At 36.3% G+C, this 20,502-nt stretch overlaps 1 protein-coding gene across 12 annotated transcripts in view; it reads right to left on the bottom strand.

The window, feature by feature from the left end:
• The window catches only part of PARD3 (par-3 family cell polarity regulator), a 449,586-nt gene that overhangs the window by 197,135 nt on the left and 231,949 nt on the right, over window positions 1-20,502 (bottom strand). For all 12 annotated transcript variants that reach the window (XM_069006483.1, XM_069006487.1, XM_069006484.1 and 9 more), the window contains 3 exons: window positions 19,809-19,892; window positions 10,767-10,892; window positions 9,009-9,391 (listed from right to left, as the gene is read on the bottom strand). In XM_069006483.1, coding sequence (XP_068862584.1) covers window positions 9,009-9,391; window positions 10,767-10,892; window positions 19,809-19,892 — 593 coding nt within the window. The remainder of the gene's footprint in view (window positions 1-9,008; window positions 9,392-10,766; window positions 10,893-19,808; window positions 19,893-20,502) is intronic.

Here is a 20,502-nt window from a genome sequence, read left to right as displayed (position 1 = left end):
CATTTCTGAAATGTCATGGGGACAGAAACCAAACTTCTATGAAACAGTCCCCAGTTATGAGCCCTGGGAAGGTTAACACAAACCATGTGAAAGACACAGAACTACTGAACCATTTGAGGTGTTAATGTATTTGAGAAGGGAAAAAAACCAACTGTGCAATAGCAGCCAGAGAGACAAGTGAGCAAGAGAGCTCTGCAGATCCCAAGGACAACGCAGAAGAAGGGGGAGGAGGTGCTCCAGGTGCTGGAGCAGAGATTTCCCTGCAGCCCATAGAGAAGATGATGGAGAGGCAGCTGTCCCCCTGCAGTCCATGCAGATCCATGGTGGAGCAGAGATCCACCTGCTGCCTGTGGAGGATCCCACACCAGAGCAGGGAGATGCCCAAAGGAGGCTGTGCCCTGTGGGAAGCCTGAAGTGGAGATGGCTCCTGGCAGGGAGCTGCAGCCCCATGGAGAGGAGCCCACACTGAGCAGGTTTGCTGACAGGATCTGTGACCCTCTGGGGGGCCTGACGCTGGAGCAGCCCATTCCTGAAGGACTGACCCCATGGAACGAATCCACACTAGAACAGCTCTTGAAGACCTGCAGCCTGTGGGTAGGATCCATGTTGGAGATGCCAGTGAAAGACTGTCTCCCATAGGGAGGACCCCACTCTGAAGCAGCATGAGACTGTGAGGAGTCCTCCCCCTGAGGAGAAGGGAGTAGCAGAGACAACGTGATGAACTGACTGCAGCTCCCATTCCCCATCCCCATGCACTGCTGGGAGGAGGAGGAGGTAGAGAATTCATTGAGTAAAGATGAGTCCAGGAGGAAGAGAGGGGTGAGTGGAACATGTTTTAAAATTTGGATTTATTTCTCATTAACCTACTCTGATTAGATTGGCAATAAATTAAATTAATTTCCCCAAGTCAAGTTGGTTTTTCCCATGACAGTAATTGGTGAGTGATCTCTCCCTGGTCTTATCTCAACCCACAAGCTTTTAGTTGTGTTTCCCCTTCCTTGTCCAGCTGAGGATGGTGAGTGATACAGCTGCTTGGTGGGCACCTCGTGTCCATCCAAGGTCAACTCACTACAATGTTAAATAATTTCAATTAATTAATTAATTTGTTCCCTATGTTTAATTGCTAATGAGCAGATTAATATTCACACATGAAAAGAAAGCAGGAGTCCAATACAGTCACCAGTAGCCTACATACAGATTTCTGAAATCTGCGCAATTGCTTTTGAATAAAATTTAGTGCAATATATTTTATTATCAAGACCAAAATCATGTTGAGAAGTAAACTGACACAGGTGACAGAACTGGGCGTGACACAAGCTTTTAAAATCTTCATCTTGAACATAACTAAGTACTCCTGTATACACAGTAAGGGCATGTAGATCTTATTGTTCAGGAAATTTGGATAAATTCCTCTAGGCTAATTATTTGAGACAACTTCCCTTCCTTCTACAGCGTTCAAGATAGTTGACATTTGAATTTGAAAGTCTTCATCCACTTTCAGGCAAATATAAAATTTATCTGTGCTGTTACATAGAGATGAAAAAATAAAAAATACTAGATCTCGTAACATCCATATTTTACTTAGGAGACCTCCCAATTTTAATGATGCTTCAAACACTCATAGAGCTCTTTAATTCCCTGCAATACGTGAAGATTATCTGAATAAGGTTTTTTTAAGTCACATCTCAGCTTTTTAAGGAATTTATCTTTTTCTTATTCTAAGGATCTGTGCTGAATACTGCTCTTTGAGTACAGGTTTTGTCTGCTAAAATTTCTAAAGTAATATCAGAACATGAGTGCACTCCCAGGACAATATTTCATTATTAATAAGCTTAATCCCCATTGCCTGATTACAGCATCATTACAGATGGCTGGTTCACACACAGCACTTCAAACCCCCATGGAAAAAACAGAAGTTGAAATGTTCACATTACAAATGCACACAGGATATAAATTTGGACTCTGGCATTTTCTGCTGTCAAATCTCCAGAAAGTCTTTACCCAAGCCTGCAGAATGCCACAAATCCACACTGAGCCCAGACATTAGCAGAAGAAAATTCTAATTACTTGTTTCTGTGGTAAGAAGGGGACTCAACTGGGCTATGTTCTACTGTGCTGCTCTGTGCAGCTTTGCATGAGGCAGCTTTTGGGTATAATTTTCCTTTTACAGTTTCTCTGCTTCAGTGTGCTATTCATGCCCCATGGCTGCTCTTAGCTGGATGATACAGCTTCATGAACTACTATGCTTATTATATAGAAATTAGATGTTCACAGGACTGGGAAATAAATGAATACATCCAACCAAGGAACAAAAATAAATATGACTTCTGTGACTGAATTGATATTAATTTTTTTTCTTTTTTATACACATAACTGATTTAGTTCACTCCATTCATTTCCATTCTCCTGTTGATAGAAATACACATAAGATCTTAATATCTTCCTGCTGATAAAATGTTTTCAGTTCTTAGGGTGTAAAACAGCATTATAATAATGAGTGAACTGTGCAAACATATTGTAGGCTCCTCCGATTTATGCCAGTAATACAGGAGAGACTGGACACACATAAAGGCAGAACCACAATGAATAGAAAACAGAAGAAATTTCCATGTTTTTGAAAACATGGGAGTCATCCTGCACAAATCTAGGAGCCTTACTTGGCAATGTTTAGGTTTTTAAAGCTATGTTCACCTTAATCTCTTTTAGATTTTCAAAAGGGCAAATTTTTGAAAGGGTAGAAAACATTTTCTTCCTTCTATAGCTGTCGTCTCTGACAATGATCAAATTATACCAAGTGATAATAACATTTCAAAATTACCCATTAACTTCTCTAATTCAAGCTCTTAGGCTGCTTTGATAAATCAGCAGCTCTCTCGACAAGTTAGAATTCCCTTTTTTTCTTGAATGTGATGCTGAACACTCCTTCTAAGGTCTCCTTACCCTCAAGAGCTCAGCCAGTTCTGAGCTGAAGACAACGTAGTTTTAAATGAATAAAAAGGGCAGTTACAATGGTAAAATATCTATTTTTTACAAACAGAAAAGTGGCAGATTTGATGTCTCAGTTGCTGTCTTGGAAGAAAAAGTTCCACTAGCTTTAAGGCAAGGGGGAGACAAAATCCACTCCTATAATCTAATTAAACATGTTTTCAAAACAAACATTGTAATTTCATTTGGAAGCAGTCTGATCATAAACTGGCAGAATGTTAAAAATTTTATTAAATTTTACTACAGGTGACTAGACTCTTATCTCCCAGAGAAGAAGTGTTTAATATCTCACTAATGCTGGGATTACCTTCTTGATTGTGGAAAGGATGTGTCTGGCATAACATTTCTGTCTTTCTAAGGCTATTCTGTACAAAAAGTTGTGTGCTCCTCATTCAGCACCAACTGCAGGTCTAAATTCTCAGCAGCAAAATGTGCTCCTGGGTAGAAATAACTGCCAGGATAGGATACAAAAGGCCAGGATCACCTCTGCAGTGTTTTCATCCCTCTCAAAAGGACACTGGTTCATAGACCAGTAAAGAACAACTGAAGGACCTACACTGTGAACATCTTGTAATATTTCTCCTACAGTTGTCTTCCCTTTCAGCACTGTAAGCAGTGCTAGAAGTAAATCACGCTCTTCCTTCCTATCTAATTTCAGAAAATGCAGATGCGTTCTCAGGTAGTTCAAGACAGAGCTCCCCTAAATTTTAAAAAACAACGAAAAAAATAAACAAACAACAACAACAAAAAAATACACAAAAGTTCACTTCTAAAACAATAGAAAACATCTAAAAACTGACAACTGGGCACCACATTTTTTAGTAGTTATGCAAAAAAAGCAGAGAACATTTCAGAGCAACCTAAACAAGGAACACTCATGTGGGTGAACAGTCCTCAGATAGAATAAAGGATTGTTAAGGGAAAGTATAGATTCTTCATGAAAGACAAAGAACTTACTCTACCCTTCCTAAAACAATAAGCAAGGTTGGTTGCAGATAGAAAGTGTGTGACACAAAATCACAAAAATTACAAAATAAAGCATCGTCATTTAATGAAAGTAGTAGATTATACCTGGATGGAGAATAAGGAGAGAGATAACATTACAATAAAACTAAGCAGAAGGCCCAAGTGTTCTCTAACAATAGTCAGAGCAGACACTGTTCTTAAAAGCACTTCAGCTTCCTGGTTTTTTCACAGGAGACTCTTTCTGGAGATCCAGGTACAGATGGATGACTGTGGAACTAATTATCCTAGTGTTCCACATTGGAAAGCAGTTTATTTATTAAGGACTGAACCTCATGTAAGATTTGAACAGCAAGTATGTTCTTACAGTAAGGAGCATCACTAAACTAACCAAGACCATTTTACTGCTCCTAGTTTAAGCCCCATATTTTCACAATTTGTGCACATGTAGTCAGGCTTACTGTACATGCAAATAACTGCTTAGAAGGCTGACTGCTCAGCTGTCTACAAAATTTCTGCAGCCACGTGCACGATCAAGACTAATTGCATGCCCATTTTTATGTAGTTGAGTGATTTGGAACAAGTGTGGGGTTTTTTGTCCAAGCAAAGCTCAGACCTTTCAAGAAGATCTTTGATCAACCTAATAGAAACATTCTTTTCCCCTTATGCTACAGCCTGCTAATGGTGATCAGAAGTAGTTTTAAAAAATGGAAAGATGAAACTTAAAGCAGTTTATGCTTCTTCAGTGACTAATAATGCCCAAAATTATTTGCCTCACTTTTGAATCTAATTTCTCAAAGTCACTGAAGTAATTTAGGCATCTACATGCTTCATTTCAAAAGTGACAAACACTCTTTCTGCATCTGAACAGGAATTTTAAGAAAACATATCACTTCAAAAGAAATTTTAAACAAAAATTTAAAATGTCAGTTCAAAGTCTGGCTCAAGAAACTGTGTGGGGAAAACAGGAGAGTATAATGAAAAATGCATATAAATCTGTACACTTCAGATACATGATTCAGGGTATCTTACAGACAAGTTCAGGGTCCTGTCTTGTACACTCTGCTATACGAACCCAAGCAAAGCAAGGAATTGTCCATAGATGTGCTCTACTGCAGAGCAAATATGATGCCATTTTAAATTAGCATACTCCCAAACTATCAATGGCAACTTATTTGTGTCTGTAATGACTTCTTGCAGAAAGGAACTTGGGTGCAGTAGGGCTGAGTGTCACCATGCCATAGCATGGAATGCCCAGTCCCCCGGTGGGACTTGCAGCATTTCAGATCAGCTCTGCATGCAAGATGTAGCATGATTAACCTCAGCAAGGCCAGCAAGCCAAACAGGAATACAGGAGACTCTGAAGAGCAAAGTCTTATAATCCTGCTCACATCTACAATTTAAACATTTTTCTCTCCTGCACTGTGCAGAGGTGCCTCCTTTGTTCCAGGACTCACCATCTTCTAGAACAGAGCTGCTATGTCCTGTCTGTGATGGACTTGGTAATTGCTACAGCTTTCCAGCTGTAAGGTATGCTACAGTTCTGTCACTCATTTCTTTCCCTTTCTTTTTCTTGCTTGGCAAGAGAGAGGCCAAAAAGGAAGAGATGATCACAACTCCCATGGTCAGCACCTAAGTCACCCTCTGGAAGTGGGGAGATGTGGACTGAAGTCCTGATGCACTGAATACTTCAGACAAAAAATTACCCAAATATTTGGTGGAACTAGGACCAACTTAAGAAATGTGAGCTCAGTGCTGTCATTTTACTTCAAGAATTTTATATTTAATTTAGGCATACAAATATATAGTTATAGATAGAATGATATGTAGTTATAGATAGAATGATGCAATGAGCATTATACTTAAGGGCAGTCAAGTAAGATGAAGCTAATTTACAGACTGAGTACTTCAGGCTTGTCTTAGTAAAGCAGTATCAAAAGCAGCAGATATGAAATCTGAGTAGCATAATGCCCAATGGAAAAGCAGTCTTTTGAATGCTGTAGTGAGTATTAGGCTAAATGCTATGAGTTACTAAGTGCTCAAAGACTGAGCCTTAGAGTCACTTGAGGTATAATTGGTTAGTTATAACTATAATTGGTTAGTTATAAGTGTTGGACTAAATTTCTCTCAATTGCATTGACTTAAACACTTGCAGCCAAAGAAGGAACTCTCTGGGAGTATCCTGGTGTATACGAGATCAAGTTTGTCCTAACACTCTGGGTGTTATATCAGTGGTCTTATTTTCTTTATTAATAAGCTGAAAAGAACTATTTTTTATTTATTTACACTTACTGTGCATCAGTTTACACCAAAATGTATATAAACATAGGTTCACTGTCATGTCTTGCACTATCTTAATTTGTGTGAGCTATTAAGCTAGACTGCTATACAGCCTTAATGGCATTAGAATATCAGCAATAACCCCTACATCTATATGCTAGAAGTTCAGGCCTTGACCTTTAAGGCAACATAAACAGATATCCATTTTCATTTAGAAAAGCCAACAAACATTCCACATTGACTGAAACATATGACTGACCTTCTCTTCTGACTTTATTAAACAGCTAAATCCTATGAAAGTTCAGGTTATTTTAAAATGCCAAATCAGCAATAAATATTAAGAAATCATAATTACAGAAGCACATCCTGTAGGGTTATTCTAGAATGTCATCCTATATAATAGAGCTTATGCAATATATAGAAACAGCTGTAATAAAGAAGGTCTGTCTGTATTGAAAAAGAGTCAATTCTCATATACTACACCTATAATAAGAATGCGCAGTTAAATCAAAACTGAATTTTAAGATGACACCTTGCATGCTTGTATGCCTTATTGCACCTCACAATGAGTTTTTAAAGTAATGATGCTAATTGGTGAAATAACTGCTGCCTGTCAACTACAGATAAGAACATGTGTTTCTTATCTATAAATCCTGTATTATTACAACATCAAAAACAATTGACATCCCTATTGAACTCATATTTACAACAAAATACTCGGGGCATCCTTAAGTGTATTGCTGCATTTGTTGCTCCATACGTATGCTCTCAGAGTGATCAAATGAGAGCCAAAATGGGAGGGGCATGCCTCTTTCTACAGTGGGTATTAACAATTGAAAGACAGGAATGATTAAAATGGCATCTTTTCTTATGCACATTTTTCTTTAATTTTACCATGCATAAAACACAGTTTCTATTTCTACGTCTAATGCAAGCTAGGTGCCATTTCACCATAAGAAGTATTCTCAAATAAGCCAACTGTTAGGAACAAATATCCCCTTTAAACTTCTGAAACATATTCTAAATATATTTCAAAGCTTTTACTACTGTAAGAGCCATCAAACTTCTCTGGTATGAACTAGATGTTAAAGTATCTTAGACATCACTTTTCATCAACAGGTTGCATGCATCTCCTTTACTCCAAACCCACCTAAGGTATTGGTGCCAGCATGGAAAAACTACATTATAGCCTTGGGGGGGAGTATTTCTAAAACAGTATCCAGTGCAAGATGACCAAAATACAACATCATATCACAGTCAAAAATCCATAGCACACCAAAATTATATTCTGGCATCTTATGAGGAGCTATAACACCATACTTGTTTCACGCAAAAATATTATGATCCCATATTATATATTCATTTGTTGGTGCTTTTAAATTGTATGAAATATTTATTTCCACTTCTGGCTGAGAATTTTTTTAGGCACTGTCCAAGTAATACTTCTAAAGACTTCCACAGACACAAAAAAACCCAGGTAAAATCACCATAGTGACTGAGAGCATATTTATAAGCACACTGATTCCTTACTCAACCAATAACAACAAGTTTTTCCAAGCAGGCTGATCTAAGCTGATGGCCTAGAGAAATTCTTGAAGGAGCATCAACAACAGAAGCAAACTGTCAACTCAACCTTATGTCATCCAAGTTTGTAGAGCTTAAAATTCAGCAACCAGAAAGAAGCAATCTGGTGGTTCATGTGAAGTTCATAAAAAGGAAAGTATAATGATAATGTGACAAGTAGCCTGGTACCTGTGAAACTGTAAAACCTCTACCATTCAATGCACTGTCTCCAGTGCCTTTCAATAAAGGATTGATTAATTAATAAATACTATTAATGTTAAGCACAGAGTAGCTTAACAGAAATGTACTCCGAGTTCATGGAGAATACTCTCATATGGATAAACTTTTTGCTATGTAATATAAATACTATTCTTGCTGCTAGAGACCAAATTATATCTAACCTTAAACTTGCTCACTTGAATACTATAAAGCTTACAGCATGTATAACCCTTTAAAAAAAAAAACATTTCCCAAGAGTTAATAATACTGGCATCTCAATGTCAATTGATTATACTTCAAACTACCTTAAAAGCATCTACACATTAACTACACAAAAATACCAAATTTTCTCACATCATAAAAATTTCATGGATGTACCAATGCATCTACATGCGCACAGATAACACAGATGTTGAGATAAGCACACACTACTTTAAATAGTGTCTCTCGCCCCCATTCGAATTATATTAGCATAACGACCAAGACAGGAAATACCACATTACATCTCAACCAAAGGTTTTAACATCTCAGTGGAAAAAAATGAAAGCTTTAGCTGGAAATTAGAATATCCAATTTACTAACTGGATCCAAAACAGTCCTAAAACCTAAAGGCAAAATTCAATTTGAAAAGTCATAACTGTAAAGTGCAGAACATGGGCCATTTTAGCTTAGTTGTTTATATTAAAGAGTTCACCACTCCCTGGGTCTTGGCCAACAGAATTTGAGGCATTTACTGCACTACTTTATTAGCTGAGAAACAGAAAACAATGTTAAAGCACTCCTCAAAATAGCCTTTTGCAAGCATGCTGCCCATGCTGAATACAGGGTGGGTCTCCTGGGCTTGCTGTCAGGGACAGCTCAGTGCCCTGGCTTCAAAAATCAACCCACTGCATCCCCCATGCCCCTGCCAGCCATCTTGCCCAGGACAGTGGCACTGGGTACACATAAAACCCTACACACACACCTCATGCTGTATGAGGAGTTCACTAGTGCCTTACCTTTTCTTAGCTGTATACTGAGCCTCTTCCCTATCTTTTTGGTGTTATAGCCACTGTTTGCAGTGGAGGTGAGAACTTTCTGAGGTGATGGTACCAGGCCAGAGGGTGGTTTCCCTGATGAATTCACACTATGAGGTAGCTGCGAGTAGGAGTCTGTCTGATCGGACTGGTTACCCGCTCTAGACATTCTTTGTAATGTGTGAAGTCCAGAATTGTTAATACTTTTCCCATCAGCATACTGGGAATCAGGGCTGAAGCGGCTGGAGTAGTACATGTTCTTCTCGCTCTGGGACAACTGCTCGTACTGCTCTTTATTCGCCGCGGGGACCACGTGGAACCAAATGAACGGCGTACGCATGGCTTGGCGAAACATATGCTGTGCTCTAGGTTTGAAAATGAACAGAAAATTAGCAAATTAGGACTGGCAGACTATGAGACATTATAAGCATAATTACTAATGTTAATTAAGCAGCACGAGCTGACAGACACATTGCACTCAAGCATAAACCATAAAACTTGAATCTGTTCACTAGCCCATTTGGTCTGCTTTTCACTAAGGTTTACTGCTTTAGGGCAACACTATGGTTAAATATGCTTAACAACTAATGTAGCAAATACTGAACTCAGAAAAGCAAAAATTTAATCACAGTCTTGAAATGAAGACAGTTCTATAGCAGGACTGCAGTGTCCTTTTGTTTTGAAACTTGCTAATTGCAATAATTGTGATAACTGTTACCACAGTGACAACAGAATTATTAGAAGGAAAATTACTATTTATAAAATTTCTATGTATTCCACAATTTTCTGATTATAGGCAGTCTTGCAACTAGTCTAGCTTACACATCAATTTTTATAAGTCGCTAGTCTATCCAAATACAACATTAAGAAATAGGGAAAAATTGCTTAATCTGTCTGTACAGACAGACACTGGGCTCAAGGTCATGATCCAAAGTATACCAAGTCAACAAGTTTCTTCACAGACTTTACAACTTGTGATTCAGAACCTTAGAACAAGCAGAGACACGCTGCTTTCAACGATACAGTATAGGGTTATGTTTCAATTCAGGTTAGAGTCAAATAAAACCACGTTCCAAATATATATTAAGTATAAGATGATCAGAACAAATTATATTTGGCCCTCAGCATGTTACAGAGTTCAGAACAATATTATCATCCATGAAATCACTCATTATCTGCATACCTCTTTTCTATTCTTTTATTTCTCTTACTTGTGTGTGAACTACAATCTAATTTCCCTTTTAAAAGTCTCTGATTCACCATTTAGAGATTCTACCAAGTCCAGACAACCACTAAGCAAATGTTTATCTCTCAAACTTCTCCACAAAGTTTCTGCACATACAGTATCTTTAGTTCTAACACAAACAAAAAACCACATCTTTTTACAATGTTAAAAATACAGTCTTCAAGTTGTCCATTTATATTGAACATGGTGAATTGCAAGTATGCAAAAGTCATAGGGGAATTTCAAAAAAAACCAGCTTACCAGTATAAGAAGAAAAAAATTTATCATGTACAAAACAAACAAGTATTGCATATACTCTATAGATAATAACTATCCTGATTTTTTTTTTTTTTTTTTTTAGTTTGGCTATATAAAAAACACGGATGTCCCTTAGTGCACCTTTTCTTTATTAGAAAGGCAAGCTTAGAGGTTTTTTTCTTACCTTCCTCAAATTATTCCAAGGTGAAGTGTTAAAGATCAAATAACGCAATGTAACGTGTGGTAAGAACACTTACTGTTCAAATCTCCTGTTCCGCAGGTCTCCATCATTAATCCTGACAATACAATCATTCTCACGGAAAAGGTTTTCTTGTTCAGCTTTTCCACCCTTCTCCAATCGCTTCACCAGCAGCCCCAGGGTTCTGGAACATTAAGATTACAAATTATTACTATCTGACTAATTTGCAACATAGAAAATCTTATTGATTTAATATTTTATCATAATCACTACAGAAAGTGTATTTTAAACCATCTTTACCTTGAAGTAGGATACCACCATTTCAAATAACCTCAAGAATTACCTGATTTATTATCCCTTTTCCATAAAACAGAAAGCCTAGGTGAGTGAGTCAAACATGTCAAAATAAGAATGAACAGGCTTGTGTGTGTAATGATAGCACATCCATTCTTGCAAAAGGCCAAGATTTCTGAGCAGCAAAATCTCCAAGAACCACCACACATCAGAGAAAAGACATCTTTTCTGCTAGTTAACTGAAGCTGAATAGGTTCAACTTAAAACTTGAATTCCTGAATTAGCAGAGAATGCCACAGCCTTCATTACTCCTTCTGTACAAGTGAAACAAGATGGGGTCATCTCATGTAATAAGCAGCCTGTAATGAGGGGATGGATAGAGAATTCAAGAATTGCATGCAAACCAAATGCTTTTGTTTTTAAATCTTAACATTTCTTATTAAAAGAGAAAAGAGGAAATTAAAAATTTAAATGCTATTTTTTAATTCAGAATCTTAAATTAATTAGCTGAAGTCAATTTCCATTTGATAGCCTCTGTGCAATGAACTAGGCCCCTCTGCCTCGTGCTTACCCACAGTGTCATCTTAAGGACATTTTTAGATAGAAAAGGTGAACAAATATTCAATCTGAAATTATGAAAAGGATCCTGAAGAATGGACTTCTGAGGTACTGGCAGGATGGTATGCAAAGTCAGTGATGTTTCTATACCTGAACTCTATACCTGAAGGAGGACTCAATCTTCAGGATTAATCTTGTATCGACACTGCACTTGATTTTTTTTTTTTAAAGAAGATGAGCTTTACACTGAAATCCCACAGGATGTATCAGTGGGTCAAATTCACATCATCCAAGTCAACAGCATTACTTTTTTCAGAATTCATTTCAAGGCATGGCGTGGAAAATACTTGGTCACGTAGCAGGAATTGCAAGACCACACGTGTCTTTTAAGCAAAAAACTTGCAGTTATCACAGCATTGACACATATTCACTTCCATTCACACATAATACCTCAAAGTAAATGAGCAGTCAATAGTGCTTAAGAGGACTCCCCATGTGCTCAAAAATTATATACGCACTTGAGCACTTCATCAAAGGGGTCAGAAAAGCAAAATTAACTTATTGCTTCCACTTTAAATTCTTCATTTACGAATTTATTGCCAGCATATGAAAAGAATACATTTTTTTTTAGAGAACAGTCATACATTTTCTCCTACAAGGCAGGTGAAGGACTAAGAGAAACAATCCTTGTGGTATTTCCATTTTGGAACCACCTAGAGACATTAAGATATGATGTTGAAAGGAACTAAACATGTAAACAGACTGTGAGGAGAAAAACAACATCAAGCATTCTGACAACACAAATCACTAACTGAAGCTTGAGTCAGACATTTGCATGACAAAAAACTCTACAAGTCCACAACAGCGGCACACTAATCTAATGACCATGTTGTGCTCCATTTAGTGTTCTACAATTTTCTGATCATTATTAGGGTATGTAGTCACAGGAAGTAAAACAAAACAAACTTCAAAATATTGATTGAGTCCCTTTTTTCCTTCTGTTCACTAAAAAAGTTTTGAAGGCAGTCTCAGATTTTTAAAACTGATAAATAAAGAAATTATAGATGGTTTGATAGTTGCATAAATAACCAAATTAACAGTTATATTATTAGTAAAAAGGAAAAATACTTGTATGCCTTCACTACATTATTTTTATCAGAATTATGGTTTTGAGACACAGAAAACTGATGTGTTAGGAAACAAGTCTGTGATTTTTTCACTTGTGAGTTGATGAATTTCTTCTGGGGACACTGTCTTTGAGCCACAAAGTGAAGCTACTGAAGAGGACAACTCTAAATGGGGAAGAGATAGGCAAAGCAAATATAAAATAGGGAATGCTTCATTTAAGAGAAAACCAACAAAATATTTAAGGGGGAGAGGAAGGAATTTTATCTACTCTTCCTTGTCTTTCACTTGATGCCCAACAGCTGATGCAGGTGTACTCCTCTGCAACGTCCAAAGACAATTCAGAATTTGGATGTGCATGCAATGCTTGCACAAGGGCATACACAGTAACAACAACTAGGTGTTGGTGTTTGGTTTATATGGTTAAATATCAAAATTATCAAAATATCAAAACAGTATCTACACAAAGTACAACAATCTAAGTTAATACAATGACAATACCTACACAAAATAATGTGGCTATTTCATCCCAATGTCTCCATGTACTTATGATTACCAAGTAATTAGTCTATCAATAGTTTCGACATTTTTCTTGAAATGTTGCTTTCTACTGCCTCACATTCTGAATTTATATTAAATTATTAATGCAAGATGCACCTTTATGCATGATTTGACATTTCTTAAATTTATTCCACCTAGGCTCTCAAATCTAGTAAAAATATTACTAATCCTAACCAATAAGAAAATAATGTAACAGATAAACAAACTACCAGTCAAAATTGTAAATAATCTCATTAAACAAAGGCTACAAGTTCTGCTAATGCAAGACTGCTCATCTCTAACACAGCATATGGTGCTCGTGAGGATTTTGCTTTTTAACAAATGTTAGAGCTAGGTTAACCAAGCCATATAAAGCTAAAGTCACTGAGAGCAAATTCCAGGCTGGATGAACAGACTGAGTCAAACCTGAAACCAGGATCCTCACAGTGCCTTTTAATTAATTTAATTTTTTGTATAAACACATGGCACAAAAGATCCCTTTAGACACAATTCCAAAAACAACTTCCAGAATGGGGGTTTGCATAGCAGAGGAGACTAGAATTCCAGAAAATGTATGTTCTTCAAAAATTAACAAAAGCCTACCAATTTCCTACAGCATTTCTTCAGCATATTATGGTTAGATATAAGAATGTGACTCTGAAAAAGACTTTATGTGAATTCATGTTTGTTGTTGTATCAACTGGAGATAAACAGTAGACCTGGTATTGCAAATATGGAGTAACCTAAAAACAAATTGGATTTTTTTTTCCCTGCCATATGCCACCATCATTAATCGTGCTAAGTGGAACTCTATTACAGCTTCAATATTATATTTCCTACATTAGGAAGACATAAATTTTGAAAGCATCTAAACTCATCTAGTATAAAGTACTAAAGTTAGTATATACCTTTTTTTTGAGCACAACCATGTAGCAAACAAATGTATGGGTGCATTTGAATTTGCTTAATTTTGTCCAGTTAAAGTAAGTCAACATAGTTTCTAACATAAATTTTTCCATTATAAATCTTTTAAACTCCAACTTTTTCAAAAATGTGATTAAATATCATGTGAACTTTTGCAAAACACACTGCAAGTCTACAATCCTGTTGAAACAATAATTAGAACTAGAAATTTGGTACCTGTGCTGTTTTAGACTAACATTAGCTAACATGGGAACAGAAGGGAAACTGCCAAAGCACAGAGCTCAATCTTTGTATTTGTTTTAAATACCTAATTGAGAATGTAAGCAGCTGAGATTATATTAGCATTTGCACCACTGTATTTCCACAAGGTTCATTACTCTAATTATACTATTAAAATAAACTCAGCTACATGTGTTAACATTTCAGTTCTCAGTATAAATTACAACCAATGATAAAACTGGAAATAAGCAGTGAATTTTTTATTGACATCTAAATCGCCTGACTTAGTTGGGGTAGTTCGTGAAATGTGAACTCTCCACATGCCACCCAGATGTATGGAAATGATGATAATTTGTCTTAATAAAAACTGACAGTGTAAGTAAAAATAAAAACTGACATTGAGCATCTAGAATATGATTTGGCCATCATGGCCCATTGTACGTACACATTGAAGTTATTTTCTATTTACCTGCAAGCTAACTGTAATGTAATCAAATCAGACAGAACAGAAAATATCCAATTTAGATGTTTACGTAAAGTCACTAACATGAAAAGGCAAAAACTAGATTAAGGTACAAAAATAAGGATTGATTGAAAAGCTGATGTGCAGCAGTTTCATGCAATGAAAGATCTCTGGGAAGTTCTGCAAGAACATAAACACAGTATAAAATTCTTTGATTCAGAGGTCAGAGTAGGCAAGTCAGCTTGTTTGTTCAAGATAAATTATTGTGGCTACTCAATACTAAATTGCACATAAACTTCTTTACCCAATATTGATATCACAGCACTGCTGTGGAGGCATTTAAATTTCATGCACGAAGCCCAGACCAGTTCCCAATCTTTGGTAACTACTCCTCAGCTTTTCAGCTTGAGTAATACTTCAAATTATGCTTATAAAACTTTTTAAAGGCTGAGATCAGACAGTTTGAGTTCAGATACAAGAGTGAGTGAATGGTACATTCACTCTACAGAGAATTTTTTCCCCATACATATGTTTTTGAAAGCCATGGCTACCTTTGAGACTTAAAAGGCTGGAAATGCAGGAGCAGAATAAATGGAGAGGCAGACAGCACATACCTCCTACTTGATCAAACAGAATATGATCTGAGAGGCACCTTGAAGGCAATATTGTGGACTCTCAGTATAGACAATGGCCATTAGATATTACTTTAGTTTTCTTTGTACCTTGAGTAAAAGACTAAAATTTTTACAGTGACACGAGGTGATTTATAAACTCTAAAAAATGAAGGATATTTCCAATAAAAGGAAAGGGGAAAAAAAAGAATAGAAAGAGTATAAAAAATTTCAAATTTCTAGATTTCTAGTAAGGGTAATTAAGGTCTGTGTATGTTTTAATGCCCACCTTCATTTGAGGTTTTTCTTTCTTTTTAACAAAATCTGTTAGATTTGTCATTTAATCTGACAAAAATTCAGTCTATTTTTTTTCTTCCATTCTTCTGAGACTTCCTAATATTTTAAGACATTTAGGATATATAACAAAAAACACAGACTAAATATTTTTAGCTGCAGGTTTTAGATGTACAGTTAATCATGGATTTTGTGGCATACTTCAATAGGAAGAAAAGCTGGGAGAGCTGTGCATACCTGTTGGTATCAAAGTAACATGTCTGATACTTATTAGTGGATGTTAATTGCAGTGTTTTCAGATGAATATCCAAATCCTTTTCGGTTCTGCTTTACTGAGTAGACCTCAGAGTAGTCTTGGGACTATGGGACTCTAACTTCCATATCATTATTCACAGAGATTTCTGATGTTATCTCATATATTCCTCGTGCAAATTGAATCTCTTTCCAAAGACAGACATGGCAGGATTTTAGAAGAGCAGCTGGGGTATAGAGCTTGAGAAGATTTCAAAGACTCTTAAAAGTAGAAGAGGCAATATAATGGTAAATTATGCTATAATTACTGTTGAGCTTGCAGAGAACTCGGCGCATCCCCAGTTAAACATCAACATAACATCCTGCATCAGCCAGGCTGCTCAAATCCAATTCTTAAGGGACTGTTTGCTCCTGTCTCTGAGCACCTAATAAGAAGGAAGGATTGGTGCTAAGGCAGTTTTGCACAGATTTAGAATTTTCTTTCCTTTCACATTTTCCTCTCATTCATGTCCTCTTTGTTCTACTCTTACTTAAACACTTTGCTACTCACATTCTCTTCTGTCCTTCATTCTACTTTCATTTTCATGCCTCCTATTCTGCTCAGTACTGCATCTATGCCATTTCAAAAATGTGCCAGCAGGTTTGCAAACAAAACTTTTATCCTTAAAAATGCAAAACCATAAGGTGATGAATATGTATACCCTCCTCTCTTTTGATAAAGGTGAACAATATCTGTTAACAAAAGCATATGATCAAATAGGCCAATAAAGGACTGATAACATTTCTAGAGGCAAAACCAGAAGGATGATAAGGAAACATATACATAGAATAAAGTTTCACCATGTCTTTACAAATCAATAGTACTTTTCCCAGAGAAATACAGATTTATGTTTCTTTCTTCATGAAAAAAAAATAGTCTCAGTTTTACTGGGAACAGAAATAATTGGTAGCATCTATACAGATATGCCAGAGACCTTTACAGATTTTGTTCCAGATCAAAAGCCAGTACTCAAGAGATACTTATTCCAAACCCTCAAAAGACCATGAAAAAGTCAAATATTTTCTCAATAGAAATAAAGAACATAGTTATGGCTCATAATTTTTAGAGGTTTTAAGTGTTTCCTTGGGGAGGGATTTTTTGGTTTAGATTTTTTGGTGGGAGAATACTCCTGCTTATTGCATAGGGGAAAAAAGGTAAATTGCATAATGCGCTTTTACACTTTTTCAAGTATTGATTTAATAACCATTGCCTGTTGGGTAACATTTTCAAAAGCAAAAGAAAGGAACTACAAGAAAAGTAATTGAAAACACAGCATAACTGGAACTGAACAGCAAGCAAATATAAAACATCTATGGGACAACAGACTAATCTACATGATACAGTAGATCTTTTCTTTTTGGACATCCCTCAAAGTCTTTACCCAGTCCTGTGTTTGGTTTCGTATACTTAGGTTCCTACTGAGCAGATTCCCTGCTCAGGTAAGTTAGTTGATTGTAGCAGGGAGAATTATTTTTTGCAGCCAGAGGAGGAACAAAGAGCAGCCATGTGCTACAGTGAGAAGTAAGTAGGAAGCAGAAGATCCCTGCCATGCATCTGCTCTCCCTCTCAGTTTAGCAAAAGGAGAAACAAGTGTGTCTTATCTGCTTAAAAGTAGTGGGAAACCAGGAGGGGGAAAAAAAATTAACCAAACCCCCACCAACTGCTTCCAACCTGAAGCTGGGTGTGTTCTTTTCTTTGCCCACACTGGAGGCAGCTGGAGATAATGTGCTTGTCCTCACTGAAAGCATGCAGAGGTGGGCATCCAGAGAGGAAAGCAGCAGCACAAGTGCTTAGAATCCATCCCAACCAATGAACTCTGCTTTTCTTTCACACAGGCCATGGGAGAAATGTTTTGGAAATATTCTAGATCCTCCCCAACTCTGCTCCTCTGCACCTTCAGAACATGGAACCAAGTGTCTCCCCTCTTCAGCAGATTATTTTGTGGATGGTCAAAAAAACTCAGCAATGACACATATCGTCCATTTTTCAATGAAGTGAGTTGAGCATTATGAAGAAAAAGAGGATACATTTTAATATAAAAATTATTTCCCTTTTAATAGAATTTGCTTTTCTGGTATGTCTTGATTTGAAACATCTATATTTAAAACTGGCCTTCCTATAGTAAAACTTTATCATATAATTTTGCACGACAGTTAGAATTCTTTTTTTAAAAAATTATGTATTTTATTCCTGTGTTTATGGCTTTTTCATTGAAAATGGTCTCATTGTGTATAAACAGTTTAAGCTTTGCCTCAGACTTGACAACCACATTAACAGTTTGGAAGCAAATTTTACTTGAGTTAAAATTCTTATTCAAAATGTCAAAATATATATTTTAACATTAGTTGTATTAAACAAGTACTTAGTAGGCAGCCAACATTCTTAAACTGATCTTTTCCTTGGCCTTCACACTGTCTAAATCCCAGATAACTGTGTGAACATTTCAACCATTTCTAACTCTATGGGATTTACTTCTGAGTTCTGTTTGAAGTACTGTTCACTCATGCCCACACTGAATTTACTGAATTTCATATTACGAAGAGAAGAATTCATCACTTAACAGAAGCTTGCTCTTAATACTTGTAGTCCCCAGAAAAAGTAGCCTTAAAGTAAAAAAAAAATTACATTTTCTCATAATACATGTCAATATGACCTTGAAAGAACTGGGTTTTAAGTAACAACTGCAAATAAAGCTCTTATACTGTGTTTAAAATCCCGTGAAGATTATTAGGTATAGAAGGAAAAATACTTAAAATACTCCTGTATTTCTGAAAATAGCATAGTAATATTTGAGAGATACACTTGTATAGCAAGTTAGTTTTGTTATTTTGTCAGTTTTTAATTACAAAACTGAATTTGATACTGGGACAACAGACATGAGAACATAACACCCCTTTTCATGTGCAAAACTACTTTTAAGATATATATTTGTTCCCCTTTTCCTTAAAGAGAAAAAATATAGTGTATCCTTAGAATATGCAACACCAAAATGAAATCTGCATATATTGCCAAAGAATTATCATTTTTCAAGGTAGTTAAAATTTTCAAATCCAACACTAATTAATACAAAAGTTTAGCTTTTTTTTCTGAGATTATCTTAATGACCCCAAACACTAACAAAGGAAGCATTAGAGATTAGGTATTCTGTTTATTAATAACATCCCCCACATTGTATTTTCTAATGTAAGCTACATTCTCTACGCATTTGGGTTTTTTTTTCTGTAAACAATCAAACTTGAGGAGTTTCATCCTGTAAAATAGGTTCATTTTCCCCCAAACCAGAATGTTTCAACTGGTTTTGCTACTTCATTTTAACCCCAACAGAAGAAACAACATGAAATTTTGAATGTGTGGCGATTGTTTTCCCCCCCACTCTAAACAAGCACAACTGTAGGATGCCTCTGGTTTAGACCTCCCTGTTATTTGGAAACTTGTGGCTTTAAAAAGTCAGCAAGGAAATGTTGCACAAATATGCACCTGAACTATGGCAGAAGTTTATAAATTTTAGGAGTCCAAAAGGAAATGTCTTTATCCTTCAATTTCCCCTGCGATTACAACACACATTTCTAACTTCTTTTAAGCAGAGCCTTTGAACTATAGAGTCCATTCCAAGCACAGAGTCAGTAAACTCGCACTTCTTCCTTTCCTAATCAGTGAGACTGCCTCTTGAAAACTAGACAATATTCTACAGAGGGCAAAGGCACACAATACAAGAATTAACACAACCAAGTTAAAGCACAGCAAATTACAATGCGAATAAAATCCTACACGATACGTTACCTTCCGCCTCGGGCACTGAAAGGCACTACATGGATTCCCAAAGGCCCGCCGTCATTGGAGACTTCGACGAGCTTTACCATATCACTGTGAGACAATGACGAATGAGGGAATATGAACATGTACCGTGAAGGAACCGAAAAACCCCACACAAACATACACACAAAAACAAAACCATTCCAGAAACCAAGCCATGGTGATGAAAGCATTGTTGAATACTACGTACCTGAAGATTAATCTGATGGCATGAAAGGAGATCAATCATCAAAAATAGTTCAATTAATAGAACCAACAGAAATCAAAGAATTTTTTTTTAAAACTTAGCTGGATACATAAAAATAGGTCTCACCATCATCACTGCATGCATATGGCTTTATTTCTTTCTTATTCTAAAGTTAAACTGACCACTGAGCAGAAATACCTTAAATGCCACACACAATTTTTTCTCAGAAGCCTAAAAGCTCATCATAGCACTAGCATGCTTTACTTCTTTATCTTAGAGCCAATGCTAAATTTTAACATTAGCTTTCTCATAATCAAATGAGAATTATTAAATTCTTAATTGGCTGAATCCTTCTAGTTTTAAAATACATTAATCTGTTTTATTGTAATTCCATTTCTTTTACTGGAAGATTCCTGCTTCTCCTTACTAAGCAAAGTTTCCAAAGTAAGATTTAACTGTAACATTCAAAACCAA

Source organism: Aphelocoma coerulescens, chromosome 2, assembly GCF_041296385.1.
Source record: "Aphelocoma coerulescens isolate FSJ_1873_10779 chromosome 2, UR_Acoe_1.0, whole genome shotgun sequence".
Lineage (NCBI taxonomy): Eukaryota > Metazoa > Chordata > Aves > Passeriformes > Corvidae > Aphelocoma > Aphelocoma coerulescens.
Note: the sequence above shows the minus strand (reverse complement) of the source record. Positions and strands in the feature narration are given on the sequence as shown.